Genomic DNA, 21,452 nt, shown 5'->3' on the forward strand with positions numbered 1-21,452 from the left:
TTAAAAAGCTGCCCATAGCCAAGTATTATGGTCAAATTAAAGGTTCCACAATTTATAACAATATCTTTTTTCAGTGGCATTGCTGTCTGCATCACCCTTCCCTGGTTACTGTGCCATTAGAAAGAGTCTTGCACATATGCAAATACAGTGTACAAATTAATATAATTCCCACATCCAAACTGTCTCAGGTCAGAGCCTCTCCACCAACACATAGTGAGAAGCATTTCGCAGATTCACTTTAGTTAAAAGGTGTCGTTTTTTTGAGATCAGGGCAGCCTTTGAACATAATCACAGTGAAGAAAGAAGTTTCTCCTCATGCAATTCTACTGATCTTTCCCTCAATAACACAGAGATTATTCCTAGCTAAACGCAAGCTAACAAACCTGAGAAACCTGCCTTTACTTTGCAAGTTACCAGGAAACAACAAAATAGTCAAAAATATACAAAACAGTTGAGAACGAAAGGCACCTTTTTTCCCCCCCTTCCCATTCCAAACTACTGGCAGTTCCCTTTTACAGTTCTCCACCAGGACTCTGTCCCCTAGTGACTTTAAAAGTCTAACCAGACTGCTAAAAATAGCTTCTCAACTAAGAGACATGTATATTATCAGTGGAAAACATTTCTGCAGACCAACAGCCCCACAGCTCAGTCTAATGACACGAGAGACTGAAGAGGCAGACTAAAGAATGGTTTGTCAAGTTAGGGAAGCCTTTATTGCATGCCCATCCATGCCCATCAGAGAGAACGTGTATTTTTTTCCCCCAGGGTAATAGACTTTACAAGCAATCTTAAAAAAACTGTATTGAAAATGTCTTTTTTTTGCATTATAAGCAACAGTGACTGTAAAATCTGAATATGCTAGAAACACATTGATAGTGTGAAGTACACTTAGATACATAGTTCGTTTGCAATTCAGCAGTCTTTCACAATTGTTTCTCTGCAGGACTTTATAAGCAATGTGTAATAACGTATGGGACATTTTGTAGGCAAGTGCAATGCTCTCAACACTCAAAGTTATTTTTCTCACTATAAACCAGTAACAAAACAGACGGATTAAAAGGCTTGCCCAGGTAACTTTTGTATGGATACCTGCGTTGCAGGTTCTGTTGTTTCACTGCATGCTACGATCACTACAGGAAAAATGCACATGAGATCCTCCATTACCGAAAGTTCAGAGCCACAGAATTAAAGGCCAGTTAGAGCCTCAAAAAGGTATGCGAGGCATGTTTCCCTCAAACCTTGAGAAGGCAGAATGATTTTGATAGCACTTCATGAAATGAAAGAGTGCTTTAACACCAAAAATATCCAGGTGCTCATTCTCCTTTCTACCTCCAGAACTGAGTTCTCTAGTTTAACAGCAAGATTGTAACAGAATAAGGGATTGGTCTGGTGTTCAAAACAGTTGTAATATTTTGTTTGCACTTTGGGAGGTAGCTGTTAACAAAACCTACTTTTAAGACAAATGAATCGGAGATTAAGGCTGTCCTTCACATGGATGCTCACTCAAAAACTTGAGATGGTTGTTTCTTGTCAGTAGCAAAGCAATGCAATATTGTTCAATAATGACAAAACATAAATATTTCCCCCCTCCCCCTTCAAACATTTAGATTTATGCTAACCAATAGATTCTAATTACTTTAAATTATGGTAAATGCAAATGTAACAGAGACCTGACAAGAAGCAGGTCATCTTCAGACACTGCATAAAATGGCATTCTGCACTGTATCTCTACGCTGAAGTGCCATGCAAAATTTTCAAGACATCTTAAAAAAAAAATCGTCTTGCCTCACAGCACCTGTATTTGAGATTTTCTAACTCAAACGGAACTTGCCATCTCTCAGAAAGACACAGAAAAAGTCAGCAAGACTTTGAAACTTCATACACAAAACTGTCTTCCCTAGACAGACCACAAACTTCTGCAACTTCCACCACTTGCTGCTACCAGAAGACAGTACTGTGACTTATTCAAAGTGGATGGAACAGAGTTCTTGTGTCATTGCAGCAAAAACTCTGCAACCCACCACAAAGAGTCTTGGTCTGACTGATTCCCAGCCTTGTTCTATATGGTTCACAGAAGTTAGCTTTATTCACAGAGAATTTAGGTAGTAAAGCATTCACCATTGACTTAAAAAGTTTTTTAGAATGAAGGTGTCCTATTTACTCTGTCTCTGCTTTTGTAAGGATGCTGAGGTATTTTAATTGTTCTCATGGAAAACAACAGTAGCTTTCACGATACCTCCCAAACTGAATCTCTGGTTATGAAGTTATAGATCCATAAATACAGTTACATGTCATAAATTGTGGTTGCATTAAGGGCTGTAATTTTAAGAGGTCTGGGAGTGATATCAGCAACACCTACTCCAACTTTGAACACATGCTTCAGAAGCATTTTTTCTTGCACAGTTAAAATCCCCAGCTGCTTCCAGACCAACAGTAAGATTTTACCCCAAATAAATTCCCGTGCAGAGCTGAAGAGATACTTAAAAGCACCGTTTTTTTTAAGTAAAGATTTAGAGTGTGGGTGGGTTTTTTTCCTAAGCTTAATGTAGATTTTAGCAAGGCAGAATTTTCCATGGCTACTGTAAACATACAGGGAATCCATTCGTCCATTTGTTTTTCCCATGACACTGTCATCAGAGGGCAAGTCACATCAGTTACACTATGACCTTCCTACTGATGTTATGTTAATGACTACGCCAGAAACAAGAAGTTTTCTGAACAGAGTTAAAAATTACTGTGCTGTTGATGTAATAGCTACAGTTTGAGGTTACAGGATTGGGAAACATACAAGTAAACTAGTGCTTAGGCATAACTACAAAAGAAAAAGGGAAAAGAGTAGAAATCCCAGTGAACTTGCACCTTTCTTTAAGGGCCAAGAAGAGCAAAGAATTTGCCTGATCTAAAGACTGCCATTTCAAGATAAACACTTAAACTCAAGTTTGTTTTCTTTTGTTTTGTTTTACTTTGGAAGGAGGGCACTGAGAGGGCAATGCATCTAAATTAACTTACCTGGTTTACACTCAACCTTGAGAGGCAATCCTTCTCCCTACAACATTCCTTGTCTCTCTCGACACTTCAAGAACTTCACTTATAGGAAGAAAAGGAAAAGCCACGTTCAAAAGCCACCAATGCTTCTCAGCAAACAGAAGGATATCCTGACCAGAGCCACTACTTGTTTCACCTTCCCAAAGTCACCAGGTGCAGTACCAAACAAGTTTATTGCAGACTCCACTGAAGACCGGCTAAACCAGAACAAGTGCCGGTATCAGAAGGCTGATTTTCCTTCATTCTCCCTCGTACAGTTAGGTGTAGTTGTGCAGTAACAGTTGCCAGTGTACTGCATTTCATGAGAATAGAGAGTAGGTTAAGGCAGGGAAGCAAACAAACAATATAGCCAGGAACAAATAAAAATAAGCTCAATGTCTCTTCTATCAATACATGTCTAAATTAGAGTTTCCACGTGATATCTGAGCTATCTATATTAAGCCTCTCGGGCCAGTCTTCCACTAAATTAAGCTCTTGAGTGGTTTAAAGTTCACATGATTTTCAGAGTCTAACTAGGCAGCTATTCTTCCCACATCTCCTGTATTGAAAGTTTGTCAGCTACCTTTTTCAACTTCAGCTCCAGCTCTCTGATGAAATCTTATACGTGTGAAGTCAAATGACATCAGGAAGTATATTTCATCTTTTAGAGCAAAAGGATTTCAGAACGAGGTAGAGTCAAAAGGAACAGTATCACAGCTGATACGGAAATAGTTTCCGTATTTAAAAATTTAACAACATGGAAACCACAAAGTGAAATGCACTCCTATCACTTCTAATCCTCAGGTTTTCCCAGTAATTCTTGTACAGCCCCACGCTGACTAGTAATGATTTGAAGGCAAGCTGTACATATCAAGGCCACATATCCACCTTAGTCTTTAATTTTATATTTGAGACGAGTCATCTCAGAATAATTCCAACTAAAATCCTAATTGAGAAGGCTAGTAAATGTGCTATAAATTTGTCCCAAGACTTCCAGTTATGTTTAAAGACTTCATTAAGATTAAGTTACTCTGTTTTCTTGCTAGTCTCCAAAGACTGCAAGTTTTAGTACAGACCTACCCTTTGCTTTTATCCAAGCTCCCTTCACACTTTTAGAACCAGACTGTTCACTGGACAAGACCTCACAACTGCGAGGCAGTTTCTAACAGCAGTTTTCATTTAGTTTCCCCTGCCTCCAACTTTTCTTCTTACAGTCTGTGTTAATGCCTTGGGACACAGTTCACCAGAAAGAAACAAAACTGATTTCCATTGCAGTCCATGCCACTGTACCACATACATTAAACAGCAACACCTGGGATACACAAAGGAGGGTGAGAGGAAATAGAAGTCTGTTGAAAATACTTCCAATTGTAATGTGTTCTTTCAAAAAGACTTTCTCCACAAGGACTGAAAATTGCTCAACGCCTGTGCAAGGCAGGTGTTCCTCTGTATTTTAGAGAGCAACAAAAAAAGTGGGGACGAATTCTGAGCCACCCTGTGATGACTACAAGTGCCTCACTGGAAGTAGGCTTAACAGAAACAGTTAAGTGTGGGCAAGTTAAGTGAACAGGGAGAATACAATCTTTGTATTCACTACATCTTTATGTTCTTTATCAGGGGGTGAAACAGGAATTTACAAGAGGAAAAACTGAGCCATATGAAAATGAACAAGAAAAATCCATCAGATGTATTTCACTGAAGAACACTTTAGATATTTTAGACTAATCCCTACAGACAAGAGCTCCTACTGGAATTTAAGCGCCCTTTCATTGCAATGTAATCCTACCTGAACCAGTGGGGACAGAAAAGGAGAGTAAAAAGAGCTAACAAGAATGGTATTCTTTCTGCCCGATATGAACTTCACCTCTGTCCAACTATAATTACGCTCCCATAATTTGCAAAGTCATGTTACAGATGCTAACAACTCTACAAAAACGTCTCATTTCCTTCCCTTCGCTTTCCTGCAATAGTCTAAGAACAACTGTAACACTGAGATTTCTGGGCATGTTACGGATTGTAAGTATTGCAGATAGTGCCTGTCCAAAGCATTTTTACAAAGTTTTAAAATGTAAAGCTTTTGATTACAAAATGTCAGCTTCCTTCAAGTCAGTCAATCACAGAGTAAGGAACAGCTATTATGGGCAGTGTTCCAAAGCTAAGAAGCTCCCAACGACAGCAAGGCCCTTTAAACTATTCTGGCTCCGAGATGATTGGATTTTGTAACAAAGAGCATGTGAAAAATAAAGTTAAACTTGATTTCTTGTTTTAACTTGATTAGAAGCAAATGTTTTTTTTTTCTTTTACACAGGCAAGTTAAGGAGTAGTAAAAAGAATTAGTAAATTATAAAAAGTTGTTCCTCACTTGAATACAGCAGTGAAGATTATTGTATTAAAATTAATTGGTAAGCAAACAAATTCACAGTAACAACAGGGGGAGGAATCTAAACAGCTTTCGCACTTTCCATGCACCAGAACACAAGCATTTAACTCTCCACCAGCAATCTAGTATTTCAGAGCCATCAAGATTTAAAAAAAAAAAAAAAAAATTGCTGAAAATAGTTCTATGAAGAAAATAATTCATACCATCAAAAATTCATGCATTAATTTTTAACCGTTTTGCTTTTTTCTGTTTCAAACTTAAATACAGATAAGAAAAGCAAACTCAAACCATATCCAGAAAATGACCTTAATAAAATGACGACATCCTCAGCACAAGTTATCTTGTGTTTCAAAGCAAACACTCATGTCTAAGCTCCTTATATTGTAGCAATGTCCATTTTAACAACAGAATGAAGTCCAGGATACCAGTTTGACAGGCATCACTAATAGCATACTGCAGTAAATAGGCTTAAAGTTACCAAAGTATCTATCAGCATATATAAAGATTAATACACATTATATATAAAGATTAATACATTTCCTGGCTCTGATGCTCCAGGGTCACTAGTAGAAATCAGTGACAAGTGAATTGTCCTATAAATATAGGACAGCATATGTATCCCAAATAACTGCAATTTCTTTGCAGCCAAAAACCTGCAAAACTGTGTAATTCAGCTTCCACCAACCTGCCTGCTCTCACCACAGCACTTGTTTAACAATATCATGACTTAAGATACCTGATGCCCAAAGCAGTTTCATCTGTACCCTTAAAAATATTAGATATCTCATATTCCCTGTGTTTTATTCTCAAAAAAACCCCTCACTTACGGTGGCAGCATTTTAAATAACCTAGGACTAACTTTAGATCTTGAGGCAGTGTAGGAGAAATCAGCTACAGTACACAGTGATCCTTGGCCCATGCAAGCACAGTGCATTGTCGATGCCCTCCCTACTTTTGCAGGTTAAAACACAAGTCTGTCCCCCTGCCCCACCAGAACAAAACCTGCATCTGACAACAAAACAGCAGCTCAGCTCAGCATTGTTTGAGAAAGAGGCCAGGCAGCGTTATGCAGCACAATAGTTGAAAAACAGCATTCAACTAAACTGCAGAGTAAGGGAATTTGAAAAGTACTAAAGCAGCATTTGCCATGTTCCCTTCCTTTGTCTGAGTTAATTTAAAACATGGCTAGCAATGCCTCTGCACACACACTACATACGTACTACACTCAAAACTAAGCTCTAAGAGAGAGAAACAGTTCTGGGTGAAGATTTCAGCTCCGTAGCGGCCATTGCTGTACCTGGTTTTCAGCTCTTTTTGCTCTTGATCATCTGCATAGCATTCTTCCTTTCTTGAGCCTCCTTTTCCTCTCCAGAATTTCACCATTTGGCTAGCAGGCTCACTGTAAGTGTCGCTTCTATTTGCGTTTCCCCCACATGAACAGTTCTTGATGCTGTAAGGTCATTTGAATGCAGTTGTAACTTTGGCTCACGCACAAGTTTCCTCATCCTCTCTTGGCAGAGCAGTTACACAAACTACCAAACTGAGTCAAAGAGCAAGGGTTAGACTACTCCTCTCTTCAGTCTGCTGCATTAAAACCTCGATCTTTCGAGTGCATTTTACAATATCTACATTCTGAACCACAACCAAAATTTTTAGGTTGAGCACAGAGAATTATAGACAACTCTACGCAAACATCCTCTGGAGAGAATAGATGGTAGCAAAATTTTTCCTCTTCAACATCACATAGAAAGCATAATCAGGGAAGCCTGTACCATCATGAAAACACTACAAATTGTTTCCAGAGTCTTCACAAAAGTAGTAAGATTTATCTACAGAACAAAATAAAGTAGTACTTTAAAACTGCATACATTTCAGAAGACTAAGGCTTTCTGCTGCAAGTCTTGAAACACTGATGAGAGAACAGCTACGAGCTCATCTGGCAATCACACAAGTACTCCCACAAATTACAGCCCGTTTTGCTGAAATTATCCTCCAAAGGAAAGCCAGTCACGAACTTTGCCCTCCTCAAAATGGCATTTTTATATTGTGCATGAGCTGTCACCTCAGCAAACTCTGAGTTTTAAGAACATGGAAATAATTTATCATTCTTCAAGAAAGCTATTGAGCAAATTCCTTTCTTAATTTCTCCTCCAAGACAGATCACAACAGTTCTTGTCAGACAGCCTCCTGTCTCCTCACATTCAGGACAAGTTTGCAATTGCAGCCACCTCTTCTCCCAGCAGCAATTCTCTTTGTGGACTGATCAAACTCTCAGTGTCAAAACAAAGGATGCGTAAACATTGTCTTCCAAGGGTAAGTCTGCACCAACAACAAACTTATGAACCTTTGGAGATACAAAATGCAACTCCCACCCTGTAAAACCTCTCCAAAACCAGATGCTCCTTCAGACAAAATAAAGGATAACACAATTTTAAACACTTCTTATCTGATCTTGTTTATTAGAAGTTACCTTCGTGCTTGTATCTAACTACCTAGATTTTTTAAAAGTTCAATTGTAATTATTCAAAAGGCTCACACCTACGTTGATGGTTATTTACAGTGCTTCCTACTGCATCAAGCTTTTGGATGCTGATAACCCAACTCTAACGAAAAGAGGATTCCTCATTTTGGAGTGTCTTCATACTGTATGAATCCTTTACACTCGTGCACATTTTCAGACTGATTTGCATTCAACCATCTCATTATTCTTCAGTTCAAGACAGAGCATAACTATGCACCTGGATAATGCCCAGCCTTTAAGATACATAAACCATCAATTACTTTATCAGTGGAGTGCAGATATTCCCAGTGCCTTTTCATACCACTGTTTTCCTGCTTCACAACAGTCCTGACTCAGGCAGTTTTAACATAATGAAGTGCAAGAACTGCTATGAGTACGGGGCTGTGATTACAGATGACTGAAATTCACCATATGGTGAACGGTGGATTTGATGAGGCGATTTACATTTGCAAATATAATTCTATTCCCATGTGCACGTCTATAGCTCATCTTAAGCTTGAATACAAACACCTGCAATAGATATTAAATTTGAGCATAATAGTGAAGTAACAAGATTTAAAGTAATAACAAATGAAAATATTTCATATAGAACTTTTCACTGAGAAAAATACTGTACCTGTCCTATTTCAAAGGATACATCTTCCCATCCCCAAGTTATTTATACCACTTAGTTCCCTTATTAGGGAGATAATTTTTTTCCCAGTACCATGGAACTTTAAAAGGCAGAGATATAGAATAACAATATTTTTTAAAAAAGTAAGTTTCTCTGTCTTTCCCAAGACTACATAAAAGAAAGAGAAGGAAAGAAATACAGCAACAGGCTTTCAGCAATCAGTGAAAGTCAATCCAGAACTAACATTCACAGCAATACGCAAATACAGGGAATAGAATAAAATACTCTTTTTAAAGGCTAAAATTTCAGGGAAAAATGTTTTTCACCAACATGCAGAACTAAGATTTCCTGTTCATACTCTTTGTGTACAAGTTGGGATTTCCGCAGATGTTTCCCTGAAATCACAGCAGATGAAGTATCTTGTCAAAATCCATTTTTTATTTTCATTCGTTACAAAATTTACTTTTTCTGAGAACTAAGAATTTCTCAACCAACATTGTTCTTTAAGCTTTCCCAATGAATCACAGAATCACAGAATGGTAGGGGTTGGAAGGGACCTCTGTGGGTCATCTAGTCCAACCCTCCCGCCGAAGCAGGGTCACCTACAGCAGGCTGTAGAGGACCTCGTCCAGGTGGGTCTTGAATATCTCCAGAGAAGGAGACTCCACAACCTCCCTGGGCAGCCTGTTCCAGTGCTCCGTCACCCTCAGAGGGAAGAAATTCTTCCTCATATTCAGCTGGAACTTCCTGTGCCTCAGTTTGTGCCCATTGCCCCTTGTCCTGTCACTGGGCACTACTGAAAAGAGCTTGGCCCCATCCTCCTGACACCCACCCTTCAGATATTTGTAAGCATTTATTAGGTCCCCTCGCAGCCTTCTCTTCTTCAGGCTGAACAAGCCCAGCTCCCTCAGCCTCTCCTCACAGGAGAGGTGCTCCAGTCCCCTCACCATCCTTGTAGCCCTCCACTGGACTCTCTCCAGTAGCTCTTCATCTTTCTTGAATTGGGGAGCCCAGAACTGGACAGAGTACTCCAGATGAGTCCATGTAACTGCCATCTTTCATCTGTTTTGCCCACGCATCTTCAGCAGCAGGAAGATTTGTTGACACTATACTCAAGAATGAACCGACAGTAAGATTATTCTTTGCCAGACAGTGTCACTGTTAAAATACCCAGTGAGATAAATTAGGATTTAACTATACAGCTGGCTGGCTACTAAATCCTGTATAGATTTGCTTATTATCTGGCAAAGTTTATTCTGAAACACAAGTCATTGCTTTGTATGCAACTGTGGATGTGAATTGCCAGATCAGTACACCTCAGATCTTCAAGGCATTCTACTCCATTCCAATTTAAATCATTGATTTGTTGTTAAATGAAGGAATCATCAACTATTGAGATGACTTTCACAGGGGAAAAGTAGTTTTTGTCAAGACACTCTGTTGAGCAGTACCTGGGTAAATTATTACTGAATGGTCACTCCTTTTTTTTCTGTTTTAAATTTACAAAAACAGAAGGCATATATAAATCCCAAAACACATTTTACTCAAGATACTTGCAGTACCGTGTAGTGAGATGAAATTCTGGCAGAAGCGCAATCAGCACTGCTCCTGAAGGATGGGAAGACAAAAAGATAACAACAAAAGCAAGAACAACAAATTACAGATTTGGACACCTGAGCATTACCCCAGATTTTGCAAAATATAAACACGGGACTTTTATAAGCAACAAGCAATTATTTGGCACTATTTACACACAGATGTTTTTTATGAAGAAGAGTTACCTTGCTGATACTAGATCTCCAAAGCCTCAAGGCATTAACTAGATGTCTCCTGCCTACCCAAAAAACATTACGCCACCACAACATGAACAATCAATCCAGTACTTTATGACCTATATCATCGATCTACTCACACTGCATATCCTCAAACCCGTCTGCTTCACGGTGGTACTGCAGAGGTATTTGAAGTAACTCAAGTCTACTGTCCAGCACACCTATTCTTTGACAGTCCATTTGCTATGGGAGAAAAAACCCAACCAATCAAGAAAACCGACCCTCATTAATAAGTCTACATGCAAAGCTCAAAATTTCTTGATTCCTTTACCTGCAACATATTTCAACTCAATGTTCAACTTAACCTATTTCATTTGTTAAGTTTTTAATACAACTTCCACTACCATCTTAGCTTGGGGGTGAGGAAAGAAGTCATTGTCTTTAAAAATACTCTAAAGAGAGGAGGGAATAGCTTGTCTGTGCTAATATCTAGTGATGCTATACTAATGCCGGTAACAAAAGTTTGTCCTTTGTAGTAACTCCTATTAGGCACACTGGGTGTAAAGATCCAAATCGAAGTGATGGGCCAAGAAAGTTTACAGAGAAAACTGTGGATCATTTTTCCAGTGAAGAATATTCCATACACCGCCCTTTCACACCCACACAAGCAAAAATGCGTTCAATCTAAAATCCTGCCCCTGCATCTTCTCTGAAAACACTGTATGTAGGCAGGATAAATTATTATTCAGCACTAAAACATTTGGAATGTGTCTCAGCTTTCTAGATACCGAGGCAGCATCAGTAAAGAGTAGACTATTCTCTAAACAAATTAGCAGAGTAGTAGACTGTCTTTAAATTAAAAGCATAAAATAAGGTATGTGGCTACCATAGGAAAGCTATAAGCCACATTATGAAGTTTAGAATTAATTTGAAAGGATTCAAGATCTTGCAAAAATAGGGTTGAGCATTGTAACATGGAAACTGTTTCTACTTTGCTCTTCATCTAATGCACGTTTGTGGTCTAGCATTTAAAAAAAAAAAGTTCAAAGCAATTCAACCCCAGAAATAAGAAAAAAAAATAAAAGCAGCTTGTTCTCTAAATAGGTCTTTTCTGCCCTTGCATTCCTACAACATGAAAAACAACAAAACACTCCCCAACAATCCATCCCCCCTTCCCCCGAAACACACACATTGAAGAAGAACACCCAGACTTTTTAACCAATGTGCACCATACAGACAGAAAAAACCCGTAGAGGCAGAAGTAGAAAGCAACAGATCACAAAACATCACCTCATGCCCCAGTTTTCTACAGTATTCTTATCGCAGTACCCATCACACCTCCATCAACAGGTTACATGAAAAGGTCATGCAGCTGAATTCACCTGTTCCAGACACCAGCAGGGAAAGTTCTATTGAGGATTAAAACAAACCAAAGAAAGGAACCCTGAAGTCTCCTCCCCACCTCCTTCTCTACACACAGGACGTTCACTACACACATCCCCACACTACACAAGACACTAGTAGCTGCAAGTGTGTCTTCACGACACTCCAAGTGAACAAGTGGTTTCCAGTTTGAATCAATCATTGTGGCTCATTCTTCATATTTAAAGACGGAAAGAACAAGTTCTTCCTTACTCTAGGGTGTGCAAGTTTTCTTCCTTTGAATTACATCAAAACAATTCCTGCTTAGGTTTTACAACATATACCAGCAAGAACAAAGCACTAAGTTTACATTTAAAAGGAACCTTCCCATTCAGTAGTAATGTGAAAGGATAGCAGACATGATGCTTACTCAGTGTATCTGAATGAAAATGGCTCTTAAGGAGAACAGGAAAGAAGGAAAGTTTAATGATTATTTACCAGTATGCATTTGGTAGACTTCCACAGGCACCTATGCCAGGGACCTGCTGGGACTGGCTGAGGAACAGTGACCAGAGCCAGGTACAGCCAGCCCGCAGTAAGAGGCAGCAGCTGCAGAGGGCTGCATCAGACATTCAGTACATCTGCCTATATCCACGCGGGAGCCTACTGTTCCAGATGGCAAACAGCTACTAAGGACTGTACGGCTTTTTTCCTGACATCAGTTTAAAGACAGACAGACAGCACAAACTGAATAGATTGTCAGCTGGTTTTAAATAAGAATTGGCTTGGTGTCATCCTGATTATGCTGAAAGCCCCCAAACCAGTGTCACGATGTTGCCAGTTCAAAAGCAGACAGAGTATGCATGCTATCCCTCCCTCAGGCCCAAATTCCCTCTGCCTCCAAATCTGTTATTAAATACTGCTTGTAACTATCCAAACCAAAACATTTCAGAATAGACATCAGATTAAAAGCAAAGATAAGTATTCAATATTTATGCTTTCACCCATAATTCCACAAAAAATTAAGAGAAGTGTGCTCTTTGGGAAAGATAACTCACATGAGCACTCCGTTGCTACTGGTATTTTATCACTGAAGACAATTCCAACAAGATCCTGTATGCCTCTAGGCAGCATAAAGCTTTATTCAGCTTGTATCTGCCAATCCAAAACATTAAACCAATCTCTTCACTTTTCAAATGTCACCACCTAACCACTAGGACTGTAAGACTGAGTTTACGTAGCAGTCAAGTCAACCAAGGATCCAATTCTGCCCTCAGTTACACCCTAGTAATCCCAGGTAGCACAGTTGTGCTACTTTATTACGTTAGATTATTTAGACAACAATAACTATACAGTAGAAAATAAAAAAGAAAGCTATAAACTAAAAGACAATTTAAATCCACGTTTTGGCCAACTGCTTAAGTCTAAACTTTCTGGTTGGTTGGAACTCATAAACACAAAGCCCCCACCAAGAAAAGCAGCCCTATCAGTGAGGCAAGCTAAACTAAATTACTTATACTCCAACAATCCTATCTAACCATGCATACCCACTGAACATCTAACCTCTTCATTTGACAGCCCAGTGTTGCATTCAGACATGGCACCATTTAATTATGACCTGGATTGCTAGAAGAGGACAGTTAACTTACTGCTCTTTAATGAGCATGCTCTTGTTAGTTGTGAATACATTCACTGTACTCATTAAATCAGGAGGCACTGGAGTTCAGAATACATAATTAAAAGGATCCAGGAATGCTGCTGCTGCTTTGTTCAGCATGACTGCATGCTCTGCTTGACAGCTGGAAAATGAGCAAGAAATGTAAGCCCCTTCCTGTTGGGCCAGCAGATCTAATTTTAAACTAGGAGGAGGGAGAGAGATTGAGCGATCTGCTTCTTCAGAGCTTCACTCATTTAGAACACAAGTAAGTTTCTCTTCTTACTGCTGACTTGAAGAAATAACATGCTCAGTACTGTAAGATATCCACAAAAAAAGTGCCAAGTTTGGGCGAGGTATTTAAAAAAAGAAAAAAAAAAAAATCACAGCCCATCCTCAACACACCAAGGAGCAGGAGCATGCATTAATCTATCCACCTGTCGATTACTAAAACGAACCTTCGTAAAAGAAATATGCACATACCCCTAACACAGCAGTTCCCACACTATTTACATATATTGATTAGAGGCTGAAAAGGGAGTGAAATTGGCTAGTAAGCTCCTGTACATTCTCACAGAAGAGATTTAGAACATATGTCCAGCAAGAGGATGAGATTTTCGTCTGTCAAGTGTTGATCCACCTACCCACAAAGATAAACACCCACATGAGAATCCGTACGTCTAAAGCATTCTAGAGTTACAGAGAAATTAAAACATAACTGGCAACTGTTTAGCTTGAACACATTGCATGGAAGTGTTTTCTGCCAGAAGAGATATGTGAACCAGCATCACTGATGGCATCACTGAAGTTGCAGAAAATCCTGGAAGCTGAGATTTAACAAGCACAGCTGTTTCCTCTAGCACATCCTCGGAAGGGGAAAATGCATTTCTGAAACATGTTTACAACAAATCTTCTCCTCTTCCCACTTCATGCACAGAAAATTGCACTGGTTGCTTAAGTTCAGAACTAGAGGGGGGCACTGACAGGGGCTTAATACTCTCAGTGCAAGACTCAACCGCTTTAATCCAAGCAATTATTTTCCAGTTAGAAAGTTGTTGATACTGTAAGAAGCTATATAAATACTGGATTCTAGCCAAACAAGGACTGTTGCCTATGAAGGCAAGCATAATGGTCGGTGAAGTGGATAGAGAACTGGCTGAATGGCAGAACTCAGAGGGTTGTCATCAGCGGCGCTGAGTCTAGTTGGAGGCTGGTGACAAGTGGTGTCCCTCAGGGGTCAGTACTGGGCCCAGTCTTGTTTAACTTCTTCATCAACAACCTGGATGAAGAGTTAGAATGTACCCTCAGCAAGTTTGCTGACGACACCAAACTGGGAGGTGTGGTAGACACACCAGAAGGCTGTGCTGCCATTCAGCGTGACCTGGATAGGCTGGAAAGCTGGGCAGAGAGGAACCTGATGAGGTTCAACAAGGGCAAGTGCAGGGTCCTGCACCTGGGGAGGAACAACCTCATGCACCAGTACAGGCTTGGGGTGGACCTGCTGGAGAGCAGCTCTGCGGAGAGGAACCTGGGTGTGCTGGTGGACGACAGGTTAACCATGAGCCAGCAGTGTGCCCTGGCTGCCAAGAAAGCCAATGGGATCCTGGGGTGCATCAAGAAGAGTGTGGCTAGCAGGAGGAGGGAGGTTCTCCTTCCCCTCTACACTGCCCTGGTGATGCCTCATCTGGAGTACTGTGTCCAGTTCTGGGCTCCCCAGTTCAAGAAAGATGAAGAGCTACTGGAGAGAGTCCAGCGGAGGGCTACGAGGATGGTGAGGGGACTGGAGCATCTCCCCTACGAGGAGAGGTTGAGGGAGCTGGGCTTGTTCAGCCTTAAGAAGAGAAGGCTGCGAGGGGACCTTATAAATGCCTACAAATATCTAAAGGGTGGGTGTCAGGAGGATGGGGCCAAGCTCTTTTCAGTAGTGCCCAGTGACAGGACAAGGGGCAATGGGCACAAACTGAAGCACAGGAAGTTCCGTCTGAACATGAGGAAGAACTTCTTCCCTCCGAGGGTGACGGAGCACTGGAACAGGCTGCCCAGGGAGGTTGTGGAGTCTCCTTCTCTGGAGATATTCAAGACCCGCCTGGACGGGGTCCTGTGCGGCCTGCTGTAGGTGACCCTGCTTCGGCAGGGGTGTTGGACTAGATGACCCACAGAGGTCCCTTCCAACCCCTACTATTCTGTGATTCTGTGATAATACCACATGCACATTTACCACAGTCTCCTCCCATCACGCAGGCACAACAGTTCATCTCTTACCTGGGAAAAACATGTTCTAACCAGTCGTGTTAGCATATTAGGAGTTTGCTTGCTCCAAGCCATCAGAGCAAGCCCCTGAAGCTGATCAAGATCCCAATTTTCTCAGTTTTGCCAACAAAATAATCTTCAGGAAAAAGTGCCTCTGAGTAAGCAGTCAGGCTTAATGCAACACATCCTGACTAATCCTCTTTAAATTTTCTCTGGGTCCTGCACTGTAATCTCAGTAACACAGGAGACATTGTTCTTTTCACAGAAACTATGTGACTGTGTGGACTGTCACAATCTTATTCAAATAGCAATGGATTCCTGACTGCTATCAACCTGAGTAACTGACACCCAGGTTTCAACGCACAGACCAGCTTACTTTGGGTGCAATTATAGAGCAGTACTCTCAAATGACTAGGTATAAACTGTAAACCAGCACTCATCCACATGAGCCACCAAAGACTTATGGGGTCGCATCTGATGGCTCTCTGCACTGCAGTAAATGGAGGCACTTAGTTCTTTTATACCGTATTGTGGGAACAGCCTGAAGAACCATCTGGGTCTCCAATGGTTTAAAACACCATTACTAGAAAGTAGAAAGGTTAACAGTTTGGGGATGAGGAGATCAAAAGAAGGAATCGCATTCAGACTAGATCTAGCAATGTATCTCTTGCCAGAAACATGCATCTACAAGTGGGTCCTACCACTTGATTAAAATCCCAGTTCACTGACTTAAAAAGAAAAAACTCCTTTGGGTCACCAACGTTGGTTTTTTGGTGTCAGATAAAACAATACACAGAATGACTGTTCAGATTTTCCCATCAATTGTATGGTCTGTACCTGTAACATCCAGAAAGAAACATGCACAGAGAAAACACATGGGAAAAGCACCAGAGTCTCAACAAGAACTGCATGTTCAATGCTTTATTTTGGGTTCTGTCCTCTTTAATCACCCTAAAAAGCTCTGTATGAGAGAGCTGTCTGATTAGAGTTCGGAAGCTGAGAGAATGACATACAAAAATAAAATCTTAGCAAGTGTTGCTTTTTCTTCCCTTTTTTTCTTAAAGCAGGGCAACTCATGCAGCATCTCGGTTTAGCTGAAAAAAAACCACACACTTTAATGACAGAAAGGAAAAGATGATGCACAAGGAATTGTTTAAACATTCATTGTTCTGCTTAGCAACAACATACTTGCATGGTTAAAAACCCCATAACACAAGAAATACAGAGACATACTTGTTAGCCATTATAAAGAGTTCACATTCTTCAGCTCCTCATGTACCTTTGGTTTGTCATTTAGTCAGTCTTGCATCTTCCTGACAGATACTGCCCTTTTGCATTTTGTACACCACAGAGTACATCAGAAGTCCATATAATACCAAGCAGCTTCTGACTTATATTTTGAGGATATTTAAACTGGTTACCTGACTTCTAGAGGGGACACAATATTACGCATTCAAAACAATACACACATACTCTTTTCCTACTACGACAAGAAGCAAGAAAAAACATGCTTTCCTCAGTGCTGTATGCTGTATCACCATAACATAATGAGCAAGAGTTCTGTTCACAGATTTTAATCACCATGTTATTGACACCTCTATGCTCTGTGTGTATTACATCTCATGTTTCATCACACGCATTCAAAATCTTTGCAGGAACAGCTTTACATTATATACATACACAGAAAGTAACACAAGGGCCCTGACTAAATAGCAGCATCAAAGAAAATAGAAAACAAATACATGAATGGCAGAACATATGCACCTACGGACTTTAGACCTGACTAGCCCCTCAAGTCCTACTTTCCAAGCAAAGGACTTGTATTTATTCTCATATGATTGCTTCTTCCGTTCTTCTGTTTCAAATACTTCAAACTGTTTTTTGATACATGCAAGTTAACATAAAATATCTTATCCAGTTGCATGAAGGAAAAGAAAAAAATAAAATAAAATCTGTTTGTTGCATGGAAAAACAATTTGTCAGACATTTCTTTTTCCATGTACTCCACTGCACCATATGTGGGGGCTGGAAGAGAGCCGAAGAACATCTGCCACAGACTTTAAAACCCCTAATAATAGCACAGCTGGTGTCCCCAGTCTAATGATCTCAGCACAGACTCACGTGGCCACTCCTGACTCTGGCCCCCAACCCAGGCAAAGCGCAGAAACACTAAAACGTTGGACATGTTCATTCATTCTTAACTCTATCTACATTTCGCTAAAGAACCAATGCAGAAAGCAAGCTGAAATGCTTACATCCATTACACATTCAACAGTTAGTGTTTCCACAGATTTTCCCATGTTCCTTCCATTAAATTCCAGTTTAGCAGAGCACTCCCTGTTCCATAAAATGGAGCTGCTCAGGAAAATAACTGCAAGTCTCAGTGACCCAGGGTTAGAAACTTAAAATGCTTTAACTGCACTTAACTGTATTACAGAGGTGTTGGGTGTGTCGTCCCCCCCCAACTCACTGACTGTCTTCCATTCCTGTCCATACACTTTCCTTACAAATAAATGTTTCTACCTGCTTTCTTTTAAAGAAATTCAAAAGCTGGTTTATAGAGGAGAAAACCTTTACTTCAAAGAGGAAAAAAAAGAAGGCAGAAGAGCAAGGAACTTGGGAAATGGAACTATGTTTTAGTTCACACAGAGTCAGCACTGGGCATTAACAGGTGTTTATCACACAGATGTTTTACAGTAACATCTGCGATTTCCCATGCCCAAAGGATGTAGCTAGCAAAACAGTATGACGGACTCTGTGAAGGTGGGAACAAAGAAATGGGGGAGAGGTGCCTGAGACTTTGATTACACTTCAGTCCACACTCTGTCCTCTTTTTCATCTACACAAAAACGTAGGTAGCTTCCAGCAGTCAACAGGCATGAGTTCTGTTTATCATTTAATATAATGTGTGCAGGTGCACCCACGAAAGGCTAGACTGGTGACCGTCTCTAGCACGGACAGGAGAAGCACGTATTCCACAGCCAAGTTTAGTCACCTCCAAAGCATGAAGGGGTGGCTACTTTAGCCAATTACTGTATCCACAGTAACAACAGACTGAATACAGAGCTCCAAATTCCAAGAATGATCCATTTAATCGGTCCACTATAGAACACCAATATGTGACACTAACATCCTCATCAAAGAATGTTTTCATTCTCATTTCACATGAGGGAGAGGGGACAAAAACCCAAAAGCAGATAAAGGCAACACTTTAAGTTCCCACACTGTTGGCCCACTTTAAAATAAGAGCCATTTAGCAGATAATCTTTCTTAATTTGCACCACATCACTGAACAATAAAGGGGGAAAGAAGAGAAAACATAGAGCAAATTACTTTTTAGTTTTACATAAAAGCACTGAAGTCTGAGAAAGGCTAATACACAAGATCAACCCAGTTATAGTAATCAATTTGGCTGTGACAAACTTACAGTCATGAATCAGTTATACACCTTACTCCTCTGCTAGCCCTCTACCCAATCCGTAATTTCTCTCAGAGCACTAAGGTCAAGATACATTTTAGGTAGCATTTTTTCCTCAGGTCTCACAATTAGGCTATTAAACTACACACATGCTCTTATTTCTGACTTCACTAAGAAAAAACGTATATTTTAAGAAACCAGGCAAACTGTCTCACCTTTTCATCCAAAATCTAAACATCAGCAAGAACTAGATCAAAGGAGAAACAAAATCCTGAAGCAGAAGAGCATCTCAGAAGCACAGAATGGTAGGGGTTGGAAGGGACCTCTGTGGGTCATCTAGTCCAACCCTCCCGCCGAAGCAGGGTCACCTACAGCAGGCCGCACAGGACCTTGTCCAGGTGTGTTTTGAATATCCCCAGAGAAGGAGACTCCACAACCTCCCTGGGCAGCCTGTTCCAGTGCTCCGTCACCCTCAGAGAGAAGAAGTTCTTCCTCATGTTCAGACGGAACTTCCTGTGCTTCAGTTTGTGCCCATTGCCCCTTGTCCTGTCACTGGGCACTACTGAAAAGAGCTTGGCCCCATCCTCCTGACACCCACACTTCAGATATTTGTAGGCATTTATAAGGTCCCCTCGCAGCCTTCTCTTCTTCAGGCTGAACAAGCCCAGCTCCCTCAGCCTCTCCTCATAGGGGAGATGCTCCAGTCCCCTCACCATCCTTGTAGCCCTCTGCTGGACTCTCTCCAGTAGCTCCTCATCTTTCTTGAACTGGGGAGCCCAACACTGGACGCAGTACTCCAGATGAGGCATCACCAGGGCAGTGTAGAGGGGAAGGAGAACCTCCCTCGACCTGCTGGCCACACTCCTCCTAATGCACCCCAGGATCCCATTGGCTTTCTTGGCAGCCAGGGCACACTGCTGGCTCATGGTTAACCTGTCGTCCACCAGCACACCCAGGTCCCTCTCCGCAGAGCTGCTCTCCAGCAGGTCCACCCCAAGCCTGTACTGGTGCATGAGGTTGTTCCTCCCCAGGTGCAGGACCCTGCATTTGCCTTTGTTGAACCTCATCAGGTTCCTCTCTGCCCAGCTTTCCAGCCTGTCCAGGTCACGCTGAATGGCAGCACAGCCTTCTGGTGTATCTACCACACCTCCCAGTTTGGTGTCGTCAGCAAACTTGCTGAGGGTACATTCTAACTCTTCATCCAGGTCGTTGATGAAGAAGTTAAACAAGGCTGGGCCCAGTACTGACCCCTGAGGGACACCACTAGTTACCAGCCTCCAACTAGACTCAGCGCCGCTGATGACAACCCTCTGAGTTCTGCCATTCAGGCAGTTCTCAATCCACTTCACCGACCACTCATCCAGCCCATACTTCCTGAGCTTAAAAATAAGCTATATATATATTTCTATAAAAATAAAAGATACTGCCTCAAACAACATCAGTTTGATAATGAATTCTTAATAACAAAAATTGTGCAACACAACTGCCTACAGAAGGCTGTATGTATGCGGCCATGCTGTAGATTTCTGACTGCAAATAAGGCAAGCCCACATCATTCCCACCTTAAACTACAACTAGGGAGCTAACTATGCAATGGCAGCAACAGCTGTGTCACAAGTATTGACTATGGCTGTGGCAAAGATCTGGGCTGGCACCAATAATGAATTACACTTCTCTTTAAAAATAAATTTGACATCAGACACATTAAAGAAGTCTTCTGTTGCTGAGCTGTTGCTTGTGTAACAGATACAGTAACTACAAATAAGCCACATGATGCCCTTCAACTTGGCAGGAAAGACCGCTGTTCACAAAACTAGCATAATCTCTCAGAGGCACAAACTATTTGAAGAACTAGCAAAGTTTTTCTGCATAAGTGTTTTGGTTTCGGCTGCCGCCGGCAACAAAAGCGCCACGCGGCCGCCCCTCCCCCCGCCGGCGTGCGGAGGAGAATGGAAAGACAGAGGCAGAAACTGGTGGGTCGGGATGAGGGCAGTTTAACAGAACAGCAAACAGAGGGAAACAGGAACAACAACGATACAGATAAGGAGAAAACAGGACAAAAACAGACCCGCTCTCTCTCGGACCGCACCGGCGCTGCACGCTCCCGAGCCGCGAGTGAGTCCCCGCCGCACCGCCCCCCCCCCCCCGGAACCCAGCGTGACGTCACATGGTATGGAATACCGGGCTCTGTCTGGCCAGGTGGGGTCAGCCCCCACCCCCCCCGGCTGTGCCCCTTCCTGGAGTCCGGTGAAAATTAACCCTGTCCTGGCCAAACCCAGGACAATAAGTCAGCTCACAACTGCTGGCTCAGAGCGGGCACATAACTACTGTTGTCTCCAGCTTTCGTTTCTTCACTTGCTATAGGCCCAAACACCTTTTCCCCTGCTCTCCGGTGCCACATGCTGTAGCTTCAAGCCTCATGTGACAGAAAGCAGGTAGAGATAAGGAGCTCTCCTAA

The 21,452-nt window shown here is 41.4% G+C and overlaps 1 protein-coding gene across 6 annotated transcripts in view; it reads right to left on the reverse strand.

Annotated features, from left to right (window-relative positions):
* The window catches only part of TRAK1 (trafficking kinesin protein 1), a 145,879-nt gene that overhangs the window by 108,256 nt on the left and 16,171 nt on the right, over window positions 1-21,452 (reverse strand). For 2 of the 6 annotated variants that reach the window (XM_075418811.1, XM_075418810.1), the window contains exon 1: window positions 6,702-6,814. The exons of 3 other annotated variants lie outside the window; for them this stretch is intronic. In XM_075418811.1, the coding sequence (XP_075274926.1) occupies window positions 6,702-6,787 (86 nt within the window). In that variant the 5' untranslated portion in view covers window positions 6,788-6,814. Of the gene's footprint in view, window positions 1-6,701; window positions 6,815-21,452 lie in introns of those variants that run through there. One more of the 6 variants, XM_075418819.1, reaches the window with a different exon arrangement.

The sequence above is a fragment of the Opisthocomus hoazin genome, chromosome 4, assembly GCF_030867145.1.
Source record: "Opisthocomus hoazin isolate bOpiHoa1 chromosome 4, bOpiHoa1.hap1, whole genome shotgun sequence".
Taxonomy (NCBI): domain Eukaryota; kingdom Metazoa; phylum Chordata; class Aves; order Opisthocomiformes; family Opisthocomidae; genus Opisthocomus; species Opisthocomus hoazin.